At 37.8% G+C, this 12,904-nt stretch overlaps 1 protein-coding gene across 1 annotated transcript in view; it reads left to right on the forward strand.

Moving 5' to 3' along the window:
• Positions 1–275: 275 nt before the first annotated feature.
• CAPS2 (calcyphosine 2) overlaps positions 276–12,904 on the forward strand; it is a 30,852-nt gene continuing 18,223 nt past the window's right edge. The window contains exons 1-8 of the mRNA XM_075057709.1: positions 276–519; positions 788–885; positions 3,312–3,358; positions 4,651–4,696; positions 4,824–4,943; positions 5,841–5,882; positions 8,089–8,262; positions 11,099–11,221. Of these exons, the coding sequence (XP_074913810.1) occupies positions 805–885; positions 3,312–3,358; positions 4,651–4,696; positions 4,824–4,943; positions 5,841–5,882; positions 8,089–8,262; positions 11,099–11,221 (633 nt within the window). The 5' untranslated portion in view covers positions 276–519; positions 788–804. The remainder of the gene's footprint in view (positions 520–787; positions 886–3,311; positions 3,359–4,650; positions 4,697–4,823; positions 4,944–5,840; positions 5,883–8,088; positions 8,263–11,098; positions 11,222–12,904) is intronic.

Here is a 12,904-nt window from a genome sequence, read left to right on the forward strand (position 1 = left end):
AGGGGGTTCGGCTGGCAGGCTGTCCGGTTGGCGGGCAGCTGTGTGGCCGTCTCCCGGCCGGCCCTGCAGCTGAGCGTCTGAAGGAGAGGACGCTGGGGAGTTCAGAGCTGCTCAGGAGGTAGAAACGCGGTCAGCCGTCGCGGATGGAGGGTCGGAAACGGAGCGTCTGGTTTCTGGGAGTGGAACGATCGGCTTTTGGTTCGATACTGGCCGTGCGGAAGGAGAAACCAGCAGAGCACGCTGATAAAATCTTCAAAACTGGCCGTGCGGAAGGAGAAACCAGCAGAGCACGCTGATAAAACCTTCAAAACTGGCCGTGCGGAAGGAGAAACCAGCAGAGCAGGAGATAGCACGCTGATAAAATGTCGCTCCCGAGGCCAGGAGGGCCCTGACACCTTCCTGAAAATACCTGGTCCCAGGGCAGGGTGCTGTTGAGAGCCAGGCAGCAGCCGTACGTGAAGAGTGAAAAATGCTGGATGTTGTCAAGGGATAACAAAGCAGTAATGCTGGTGTGAGAAGGTATAGAGAAGTGTAAGGGAAAGGGGGAGTTAAACTCGAGGTAAAGACGTAAATTTGAACAGGAATCGGGTGAAGCATTAGTAAGGAAAGACTGAAATTAAGAGGCAGTGAAAAAGGGAAGCCAGCAATGTTTCATAGCTCACCAAAGAGAATACCCAAATTATTGGTGATAGACACGGTCTTTCCAATGCAATAATGCTTTTTTACAGAAGTACTTATATAAAAAATACATGATTTTCTCACATCTGTTTTCCACTTTATTCTGAAGGCTGTCGTTGAATTTGCATGGATTTGGAAGTTAAAGGAGTTGCTGCATCCCCTCGAAGGCAGGCTCAGCTGTCATCGAGGGGGAAGAAGAAATGTCAGGTATGTTAACAGAAGGCTTGTGGTTGTTTCCCTTCCTTACTTTGACATTTTAACAAATATTTTAATCATACTTCAGAAGGTTCTTAGTTTGACGTTATAGTGCGTTCTGTAGAGAAGGGAACTTCTAAAGAAATTATTTTTGTCAGAAAGTGATAGTTCAGCATAACAGCTTCTCACATGAAGGTGAGAATTTCCAATAAAAACAGCTGTCCTAAAATAACTGATATTCTGGGTACTTAACTGGGCTGTGGAGAACTTGGGAAGGAACTAGTGCTTGCAATTAAGAGCAACAGAGGCTTGAACCTGTGCTGTGTGCTGTCTCAGGCCCGTGGTGAAACTGGTAACAGGTGTGTCTGGTTTTGTTTTTCAAGACAGCAGTGAAGTAAAGCAACCCCAAAACCATAATTTCAAAAGGCACGATTTCATATTGATGTGTAAGATGAATCTCAGTGCTCTGCATTCAGTACACAGGGGAATTTTGTTTTTCAGCTATTCCTAATAGTCTGTGTTTTGAGATAAGGTAGGTGTGCAACCCTCACAAGATCACTGTAGCAGAAACTTTCAGGCTAACTTTTGAAAGCCTGATCAGTACCAATAAGATCTTGGATTCTGAGGGCCATTGTTTTTATTATAGCTAAGGTAAATATTAATACCATAAATAACAGTTGATTTTTCTCACAGATACTGTGTACTTTATGTCCATGAAGTAAATTGCTAATCTTCCCTCAGGCCCCAAGCACCCATTTAACTTCCTTGTTTGTTGGATGACCCCATTAGGTATTCTTGGAGTTTGACCTCCAAGTAGCTGTTTTCCTTTTTTTGTTTGATTTGGAATGAAAAAGGACCTTTTGTAAATGATATCATATCAGTGTTATATTGTTACCTTTTAACCAGACTTTTGAGAATGAAATACCTGTGTCCAACAAGAACGTCTGGGGCATTTAGTGTAGGTTGTAAAAGTAAAGAAATGTCCGTTTTTCTCTAATCTCTCATCCCTTTTTTTCTTCTCTCTCTCGTGCCCCTCAGTTTCCAAATTTAGACTCCCTAGTCCATATGATTCTTGGTAGCTTGCAAAAATAAATCACAGATTAAAATTAGGTTGAAACTATGTGCTTCACCCTGTAAATGTGGACAGTCTTCAGATTATTTTTATTTGCTTTCTTCCTGATTCAATGACTTCTGGAAAAGGAATTACATTAAGACTTTAACATCTAGAATGTGGTATGTTCTTTATCTTATCACAGTTGAGATGATACAGAAAAATTATATACTTGTGATGTAATGCATTGCATTTTGTCTTAAGAATAAAGCTACACTGTGTTAGATCTCTTGACGATTTTTTACATACTTGACCACAAGGTGGTGGTGTTTATTATGTGTGACCTTACTGGATAGAAACTTTTTTTAAACTTGAATACCCTTTTCTGAATACTTTAGAGGGTGGTGTTGCTGAACTATGAACTTCTTTTTCAGGAGCAGGCTACAAGGGTGTGTGGCAAGAAAGGTGTGTGGCAAGAAAGGACTTAAAAGTTTTGTGACTGCTCTCAACTCGTGAAAGGTGTTAGGGCGCTGCTGGAAATAGGATGTCTGCTCGATTCAGACTGTGATGCTGAGATCTCTGAGCTGAAGAGTGTGAAAACAAAGATACCGGCCCTGGTTCAGAACACCCCCGAACCACAGGGGTTTTTTGTTGTGGTTTTTTTTTTTCTTTCAGATTGGGAGGCTAGTTGGGGGAATTGTTACTGCGTGCTTGCCCCAGTCAGTCTTCCCTAGGGATTTACTGTTGGCTGTTTTCAGAAAGCCGTAGTACAGTAGATGGAGCTTTGGGTTGAGTCTTTTCTTCTTGCAGTGTTCTTGCTCAGTTGAGTTTGGAGATCTGTGTGGTACACAGCCATGTAAAATAAACAGTGTGAGCACAGGAGCTGCCTACTCATCATCGTGTGCTGCTATATGAAAGCTGAAATGATACAGTTACATCAAATATCAGGGCTTCTTTGGGGTCTGAGCTAGTTCCTTGTGAGCCAGCTGGCTGTTGGTATTGTGGTTTAGGTTTAAGGGTTGGCTGAGGGCTTGGTTCCCAACCGACAGGATGATGTGCCCTAAAAGCTTGTGAGCAGTGATTGTAGATACCCTCAGGAACATGGATTATTTGTAATGCATGGTTAATAGTTGATGTGGATACTATCTGGATTCTGGATTCTTTGTGTCATGATGAATATTCAGTCTTTTAGTCTCATGATCTGTAAGAATCAACTTTCAATGAAAGGGGTTTATTTTTTGTCCTTTTGTTAGTAGCATCTCAGTCAAATATGTCAGACAGATACTTTAAGGCATTGTTTTTAAATATTCCAGGGGAAGTTGAAAGAGAGAACTATGTATTTTAATCCTGATCCCTATAGGTGTGTAATAATGTGTCATTCTTTTAGGGCTGGAGACCAGATACATGGGCTACTCACGGTCCTCGCCCACCAGAGTAAGTCTGTTTCTATTTCTGATCAGTTTGTTTAATTGTGCATTAATAACACAATGCATTTGCATTTGTATTGATATGCAACTCAGTGTTCCATGAAATTTATCATCATAGGTTTGTTTTCTGTGGTTTATATTTAGAGTAGAATATTTGATGCATTATTTACATTGGAATTAAGTTGATTTACATTTGGTTGAGTTTAACAGTAGAGTTGTGCTCAGAGCTTTCATATTTATACCTAGTCTTTCTTGAATATTTTTAATAGTCTGCAAAAGGAGAAAAAATTTTTTTAACTATTGGCCTTCTTTGCATGTATTACAGTAAAAATTTCAGAGAAACAGTTGTGAAGGGGTTTTTACAAGCAATGGGAAATTTTGTACAGGGGTTATAAAATTTAAAACCTTACAGTGACTTTGGCAGATAAGCAACATCTGCTATTCCAAGAACCATGTTTGATAGTTTAGGGCTTTTTGTTTACCGAAATGCTTTACAGCCAATGTATCTTTCTACATCATTTTACAAGTATGTGTGACCATGACCTTGGATTGTTCATATCAAAGTCAAAGAACTTCAATTTCTGTGTACTGTCAGTCATTCTCTAATGAAAACAGTCTAGAAATTAAGGAGCTCTTGTATTCCAAGAGCAATCTTGTTATAATAGGGTTGTTTGGAAATATTGGTAGTAAAATATAAAAAATACGTGTTCATGGTGCTCCGGAGTATACCTGGAGTAAAGGCAGAAGGCAGAGAGGTGCTTTGATGGATTGGAGATATTTTCATTTCTTTAAACAGTTTAAAATACTGAAATGTAGTTGGCTTCCACTGTGTTAATCTCTTCTAAAAATTTCGGAAGTTTTGCATCCGCAGGAGCTGTTGCTTCCCTGTTGCCTCTCTGGTGACTGATAATAGAGGGATGTTGACACAGACCTGCTGTAGAAGGTGGGAATAAGGAATCCCTGATTTATAATCTTGTTGCAGCTGCTCCGGTCGGGGAGTGACGAGAAGCCAGGGTTGGCTTGCTGGGAGTGAAGAAGGGCTTTGCAGGGACCCTTCGTGGCTGCCAGCATACTCTGCAACTGGGGAAGAGGAAAAACTCAGTGGCCAGTTACTGACCTGAAGCAAGAGGGGCTAACAGGGATTCGCCAAGTAGGCCATCTCCAGTTGTAGTGAAACTGTTCGTAGCAGGGAAATTTTTGTGAAGGAGCTAATAATGATAATTAATAGGCAGTTTGCTTTTACTGTAACTGAAAAATAAGAGAACATACTGCTATTAAAATCGTTTTAACTTCCTGCAGGGTGCCATGCCTAGATCTAGGGAGGCTGGGAGACTCTGATGGAGAGGTAATTATAAATTAATTCTGTCTTGAATAGTTTTTAGAATTCATGTGTTGCAGGAGTTTATAAAAATATCACCCTGAGTATAAAACAACTACGATTGCCTGTCCTTTTTTTTTTTCTGTAATTTTAGGATGGGGACTCTTATATACCATACAGTGGAAGTTATCGTCATACATGCCCTCTAGATTCATCTTCAGATTGGAGAACATCACTACAATTTCCATATGCACAGCATCATCAGGCTCAACAGGTCAGTCTGTTGCTATAGATATCTTTAAAATATGCCTCTTTAGCAGCAATTAGAAAAGCATATTTAGCTTTATTATACAAGTTCCCTTTTTTTCTTTTGGTTGAATTCGTATCTCCAAGTGGTATTGGGCCAAAATATTTTTGGCAAAGTACTTTTTACTGGGAAGCCTCTAGAATATTTAAAAAATCCTATTTTCTTATATACCTTAGCTCTTTGTTGGTCGATACACTCATCCTTTTCAGTGTACTCATTTTTGAAGAAATATATTGATAGCTATCTTCATTAACAATTTGTCAAAGCAACTGAAAAATGTAATACTTCTGAGGTAGCATGTAACAAAATAATAAAGATAAGATCGATAGTAGTCAGTAAGTGTATGACTGAAGACCAAACCCAAGTTTACAAACAGTAAGTATTATTTCTATGGAAGAATAGTTACTTCTGGTGAAAAGGAAACTTTTGGAGTTATGTGCAGACACTTCATATGTTTTTTTCTTAAGTTTCCTTCTTAAGTTTTTCTTAGGAACTGTGATGTTAACTTTGGAATTATGTTCAATTTGTCAGAGCACTTTTATTGCAAAAATTTCCTGATCACATACCAGCATTTTTTTTGCCTGGATGACTAAGAAACTTAATCACCCCTAATCTTCGGTGTTTTATAAGGAAAATCAGTAGTCCAGATGCTAACATTCTGGTTTATACTACAGTACAGCACTGTTCAGGATCAGTATCCACTATAACAATTTTAAGAATTAATTTAATTCCTCAGATACTACAGTTCCCCGAATGCAGGAGAAGTTTTCTTTTGACCTCTTATATCTGAATTAAATTTGAACAAATTAATGTGACAATTTTTTAGTTGATCATGATACATATTTAGTTTCTCTTTTCCTTTAGTTTAAACAGGTGTCTAGAAAATCTTGTCAGAAGAAAATAGAGGTAAAGTAGCTGAAAAAATACACACTGACAAAATAATGTTAGCAGTTCAGTAGTAGAGTACCATAGTATATAGTCTGAAAATGTAGTATGTTTTAACTTCTTTTGTGTAACAGGAACTAGCTTATTGGAGAGACTATTTTTCATCTGCTGTCATTCCGTCAGTATTTCGAGTGTTTCAAATGTGATAATTAAAGGGAAGATGCTGAAGTATTGCAAACAGTAGTCTTCTGTTTGTAGTCCCTATATATTTAAAAGTTTAGATATCTAGAGCTTTAAACTAATTCAGGAAGAATGCTACCTACACGGTTATTTTCTGTCATAATCGTGCACCATACATAATCATGGTAAAAATCTTACTAGTAGTAGTACATTTTTATTTGGTTAGGGTGCAGGAAATGTCCTAACCTATCAATGTTACCTCTTTTTGGAAGAATTGGAAAATATACTGTTTAAAAATCCATTATTTCAAAAATATTTAACTAATGTAAAGCTAAGAAATACTCTAATATGTTTAAAACAGAAGTGTAGCTAGAGGAAAAAACAATTATTAATTAATTTGTACATAACCTGTGCCCCTTGAAATGAATAACATAGTGCCTTGTAGGGCAGGACTCCAAGTTGGCTGGAGCCCAAAGTGAATCTGCCAAGATAATAATTTTATACATTTCCCTACATAACCAAATGGTTTCTCAACTTGAAAAAAAAAATTGCATTTAAATGAAACCTGAAATGGTTAAGTGTTTTTTTTTTTTTAATATAATGGACTAAGAATGTACTATTTCTCGACTATCTATGTGCTCAACATAGTATTTATGCATGTCTTAAGATGTAACTGTAAACATGTAACTATGGATAGGTTATTTCCTCTGTACTGCATTATAAGTGTGCAGTGCAAACATACTGGAGTTGCTATACTCTTTTTTTAGGTCTGGATGCCTATAATTTCACAGCTTGCTTTACCATTTTTATAAAAGGTAAAGTTCATACATATAATTCTGTCTAGCTGCAGGAAGGCTAACGGAAGGTTGGTATGGCTTTGTCTGTTTCTCAGGGTCTTTCTCCCTTTCTTCTCTGCTTTCCTTTATCTCTTGTTGCTTCCTTGCTGCCTTCATTATGTCTTAAATACTGAAGTGCTGAACGTGCAGTAATCTATCTTCTGTTCACTTGCCCTCTTTTGCTCTTCCTCTCTCTCTCTCCCCCGCCTTTTTGCCTGAATTCCCCCCTTCTTTTCTGTGGAGAAGATTTTCAAGCAGTTCTAAAATACTTTAATGTATTCCTCTGAACGGCCTTTATTTCTGCATTGCTTGCTTCTGGGGCCCTGACTGAGCATTCCTTTAACAAGAGATGTTCCAGCTTCTTCAATAACAGACTGTGTAAGTAAATCTTCCCAAAATAGGTCACTTTTGGAAGAATAATTTGAATATAGTCTTATCATTCAGGAATTAACCAGGGAAGGGATGTAGATCTTCTTTCAAAAGAGAAAGCTGCCCTTTCAAGAACATAAATCTTCTGGGGTTTTGAGAAAGATGGTTTTCTAGAACAGAACTGTTACACTGCTGTTGCAAGATGAGGTGTGTCAAGTAGAGATGCTAAGTAAGGCTGACTTAGTTTTGTTAGTGTTGAAGGAATATCACTTAAACATTGAAGGTGTTGGGAGAGAAAGAAGAACGGAGTCTCGGCTTTCTGTCATTGCTGCTGTTTCTACTGATCCAGCCTCCATTGTGTAGAGCACTGAAGTGGATGTAAAGTTAGGAAGGTACTTAGCTGGGTTCAAAGCCTTTTCGACTGATGCTGTTCTAGGGAAGGAAGTCCCAGTACTAATACTCATCTGCCATCCAAGAATATTAGAACTTCTGATTGAAAATTCCATCAGACCATTTTTAGCCATCCAAAATCAAATATCAGAATTCCCTTTTTAGTGATCTGTAACATTATCTTATAGGGCAGAACCACTGAATCTGTCTTGGCTTCTGTCTTTAAAAGTGATGTAAAACCATTTGGCTGTGTACTTTTTAAATTAAAAAATGGCAGAATATGAAGAACTCACTGAAAATTAAGCCTGAATATGCAGTCATATTTGCATTTTTTCTTAATGTGAAGCAGTGTTGAGAAGTTTCAGAAGTTATATGGGATGGGATTTATAATAATGCTGTTCTCATTCAATAGATCAGCCAGAGGCTTTTATATTGATTACTCTTTGCTTTAGCATTCTGTTTTGGAGCAGAAGACAATACCAGAAAATCTGCCATCCCCAACAGACAGATATAAACTGAAGTATCGTCAGTATGAAGCAGATATGAAGGAAGAATATAAGCAATATTCTCAGAGAATTGCAGGAAAGAAAAAAGACCACTTCCAGTGTCCAGAAGCTTCAATAAAGGTAGCTGCCAAAGAAGTAATTGCATTTTTAAATAGCAAATGTATGTTGGCATTTCATTACAGTGTTTGGAGAGGTTTGCATGTGTGTGTAATTAAATTGTTCTATGTTTTTATTGTAAAGAAATAAAAACGTCTGATTTCAGCATCTAATGTTGAGTAGGAAATAAAATATTGGAAGCTTCTTTCAGTTGTTCCAGAGTGAGAAACTGAGGTGCTCTGAGAATCTAAGTATGCCTGTATTCTCTGGTAAGAAATGTAACATTTGCCCTCAGAGTGCACCTCTAGCCTGAGCATGAAGATTAGCATGAGTGACAGGGAAGAGTTTGCAGCCTAAGAAGATGAGAGACAGCGGGAAGATCTTGCTAAAATGTTATTTCCAAATATAGAAATGCATTCTATATTTTTTAAATATAGAAGTATATTAATTATTCTATTCAATTATGAGTATATATAGGACTTAAAAAAGAAGCAGTGAAAGATGTATTCTGTACCTGAGAGAACTATTAACACTGAAAATGGAAAGGAATATGGGGTTAAAATAATGAAAGATATTATCCGTACTTTTTGCTTTGATGTTGTATAAGATACAGTAGAGTTGGACTGGAAGTTGTATTAATTCTGCCAGGTTTCTTTTGTGTTTTGAAATTAAAGCTAAGATGCAAACAAGGGAAGATCGGTGGGCAGAAACTGGAAAACAAAGGGGTGAAATAACCCAACTTTCTGCTTGTTCTGGAAGAGATAGTGGAGAAGGGTCGTTGCACAGAACAAGATACATCATTGTAGGTGTAAGGAAACAGGAAACAAAAGTAAGCAACAGCTGTGAGAACTGGTCAAATGGTAGACTGTGCTGAGGGTAGATGGCCATTTAAGAATCCTAATGAAAAGTTAAGTATGCAGATGTTGAGGAAACATTGTGCTCATTGCTTTTCAGAGAAAAGGTTTGTGATGAATAACAATGAATTTACTGATTTTACTTGCTTAATGTTCAGTAGTTTGAAAAGGGGAGGTCTTATATAAGACAAAGATTATGTCTCACATTGTTGTTACTGTTTTACACATATTGTTGTTAGTTTTAAAGGGGCTTTCTCCTCTTATAGTTACGCTTTTAGTGTTCAGATAAAACTTGGAGAACCTGCAAGTACCTATAAGTAAGCATTCTGTGAGTAAAAGAGTTGAGTGAAAAAAACAATTCTGTTACTTTGTTAAGCTTAGTTTTATGTTTGGTGGCAGTTAAGATTGTCAGTTCTGGGGATTTGTTGTAGTATTACTTTTTTTTTTTAAATGATTCCACTCTTACATACCAGTCTGACACCGTCATGTCATCTGTTTTCCAAGGAGTGACTCCTTTATATGCTGTACTGCAAGCCCATCAAAAGGGTATTTACAGGAGCAGTGAAGTTAATCTGAAACTGAAGAAATAGGTGGCGAGTGTATATTGGGAGACAAAAAGCAGGACTGGCTTATTCTGATGATCTGGGGTTCCAGAAAGAACTTGCTAAGCACTAGAAGCTATGTGTGTCAGTTCTTATGACAGATTTTAATATAATGTCTAGCAGAACAGTTTTCTGCCTTAGATATTACCACCACCCGATTAAATTAATAAATCAAACCCTTTTCAGATTTCAAGTTACTTACTATTTTATCTCATTAGTGGAACTTGTAATAACTTTTCTTCTCTGAAAAGAAGCTGGTCCTAGAGGAGCATAGCTAACAAAACCTACTCTTTTGATTTCTTTCCCGTGTTCCCTCCTTCCTTCTGTAAACACAGTCTGCTTTGTCAGTTTTCTTCATATCCTCCATGTAGGAGATACTTCTGTATTACCCTCAGACTGATTTACAAGTCTGTTAGACCCAGTTCAGCAGCATGCTTTGGCTTTTCCCTGTCTAGACTTTATTTAATTTCTTTACTGGTCAAAAAGCAGCATCTCTGCCATGGTGAACTTTGAGCTATATGCATAATGGTGAATCTGCTGCTTTCTCTTTGCTGTTCTTGAGCAGAACAGAAAAAGGATGAGCTCTTGTCTTCTTCAGAGAGGTACTGTGTGAGCTGACATAGGCAGGATGCAGGACCAACCACAAAACCATGGATGAAATACAAAGAATAAATTTATTTTAATTACCTCATGAACTGGGGGATTGCTGAAGCAGCACCTGGGCCAGAGGCACACAAATGGGAACACAGGCACCACAGACCTCGGTCCTTGCTAGAGGATCGCTGAACCTGCTGTTTGCACCTGTTTTTTCAGGGATTCATGCAGGTGTAGTTTACCACTGTGCTTTGATCTTTCCCACAGCAGGGCAGGAATCTCAAGCGTGTTCGATAGGGTGCCTCCAAGTCTGTCTATGTTATCTAAACACAGATGTTCTACTTGTCAAACACACAAGACTAAACAATGATTAGTATGATATATGTATTTTTCAACACCCCAGCTGCAAGTCACTTGATCATGTTTACAATCCTCCTCGCCAATCTTCCATTATTTTCCCACAGGTACTAACAGTTTACCTTCTCTGACTTGCTGCCAGTTTTTCGCAAAGCTTGTAGGAACACAGTATTTTTGAGGTTTTTTTATTTCAATATGGTTGAAAGTTGGTAAGTATTCAAAAGATGTAAGGAAAGACTAGAAAGCAAGATTTGTAAGTTCTGTAGAAAGCTAGGCTTAAAAAAAATTTATTTTTTCTAATTAGCATGAAGGGGAAGAAGTAGACACTTTAAAAATAAAAAAGAAAGAAAAAAGTACTTTTAAATAAATTGTTGAGGAAAATGTGTGGGGTTTTGTTTGTTTTTCTTACAATTAATTAAATTTGATTTATGAAAAGAATGTATTTTTGTGTAGGGTATACAGCTTGAAGATGGACATAAAGATGATCTTAGAGCTCTTGATGAGAAAGCTCTCCTGCAACAATGCTACACGAGCAAGCCCTATAATATGCAGCACAGTATAAGGAAGTCAGAAGCTGTAAGTATTTTGGCTGGTATTGTGCTGTTAACTGTCTAGACTTGTAGCATGACTTCCCAGGTGTTCAATAGAAGTCAAGCCTTTGGTGATTTGGTCCTAGTATGTAATTGCACCCGTTGAAATCAGGGGAGTTTAAATGCTTGTTTCAGTGGGAGCTGAACTGAGCAATCCAGTGAGCGTTTTTTTTTTTTAATCTTATCTGCAAGGCTTGTATTTTATGCAGTAATGTATATAAATGGGAATGCAAATTATGAATAACAGATAAAAATATATACATACAACTAAGATTAACTGAGTGGGTGGAGTGAACTCGAGTATAGTGTTAGATACAACTCTTACTCTGACTTGTTTCTCGGGTAAACGGGCTGTTTTCCCTCATTAACTCCTGAAATGGAGTATGTGATGGGCACTGGCTTTGTAAGCTGTATGGGCTCTGCTGCTGGTATTAGATTGGGTCAGCCACAGCTTTGGCTGAGTCTTCAAGATCCAAGGATGGAGCTTCTACAGCATCTCTAGGCAACATCTTCCTGTGATACACTACTCTCCTTGTGAAGAAGTTCTTATTATCCATACCAAGCCTCCCAAGGCTCAGTGTGTAACCTTTGCCTCCTGTTATACTGTTGGTGGCTGTCAAAAAATGTTTGGTTCTGTTGTCTTTGTAACTTCCCTTTGGTTGTAGGATGTTTTCAGAACGCCTTGTAGCTGCTGGTTCTGCAAACTAAACAAACCCAAGTTCCCTTAGCCTCTCCTTTCAGTTGCTTTGGCTCCGATCCTCTATCAGATGATTTCCAGGTTCCTCTCATCCCTATTGATCTTGGGAAGGAGGGAGACCTGAAAACTGGAAACAATTATGGCCTCACTAGCATGCGTAGAGGGGAATTAAAACTTTTCTTATATAGATGTACCCAATATGTTTCTTTAATTTCTTACATAGATATGACTTTTACTCTTTTTAGGACTGAACAATAGGAGTCTTGCCCATCTAAGGCTAAGCCTTGAATTTAGGATTATTTACAATGATGAAGAACCTTGAGATTTGATATTGCATGATTCAGTATTTGCATATGCAGTGATGGCTTCAGAACTGGTTTTTGAAGGTATTACAGAATAGAGTTAGCATTCTAACTTTCTCATGGAATACTAAACCATGAGAAATTTTATGAGATTGTAAAAGTAAATAATTTTAATTTATTTTGTTTGCTCATCACTATGCACTGAATTTTGCATCATTGCTAACATTTATTTGATTTCTGGTCTCGTCAAAGTGAATGCGGATGTTGCACTACTAAGGTCCCTATTCATTTTCATTATAAGAAAATCTTTTCAGAAGGTACTTTTGTGAAGAACTTGAAGAACCTCCTGTTATTTCTAGAATGAATTTAAAAATCTATACTATAGAGTGAAGATAATGGAAAAAAGTTTTGAAGTATTATTAGAGTAACTACTTAACGCTAAATCAAATAAGCTGAAAACACTGAGAAAAGGACCAGTGCAGGACCACAAAATGACAGATACACTGCATCTGGCATGCTTTAAAAGGACGCCAGTAGGTGTCTGAGCAAGGTGTCACTGGGACCTTTAGAAGCCCTTTTGTTATTGATTAGCACTTGTGGTTGCACAGGCTGGCTGTCTCTTTCTAGGAGCATCTCTTAGGTTCTTTCAGGTTCAAATTTCTGATAGTGG

This window comes from Buteo buteo, chromosome 26 (genome assembly GCF_964188355.1).
Source record: "Buteo buteo chromosome 26, bButBut1.hap1.1, whole genome shotgun sequence".
Lineage (NCBI taxonomy): Eukaryota > Metazoa > Chordata > Aves > Accipitriformes > Accipitridae > Buteo > Buteo buteo.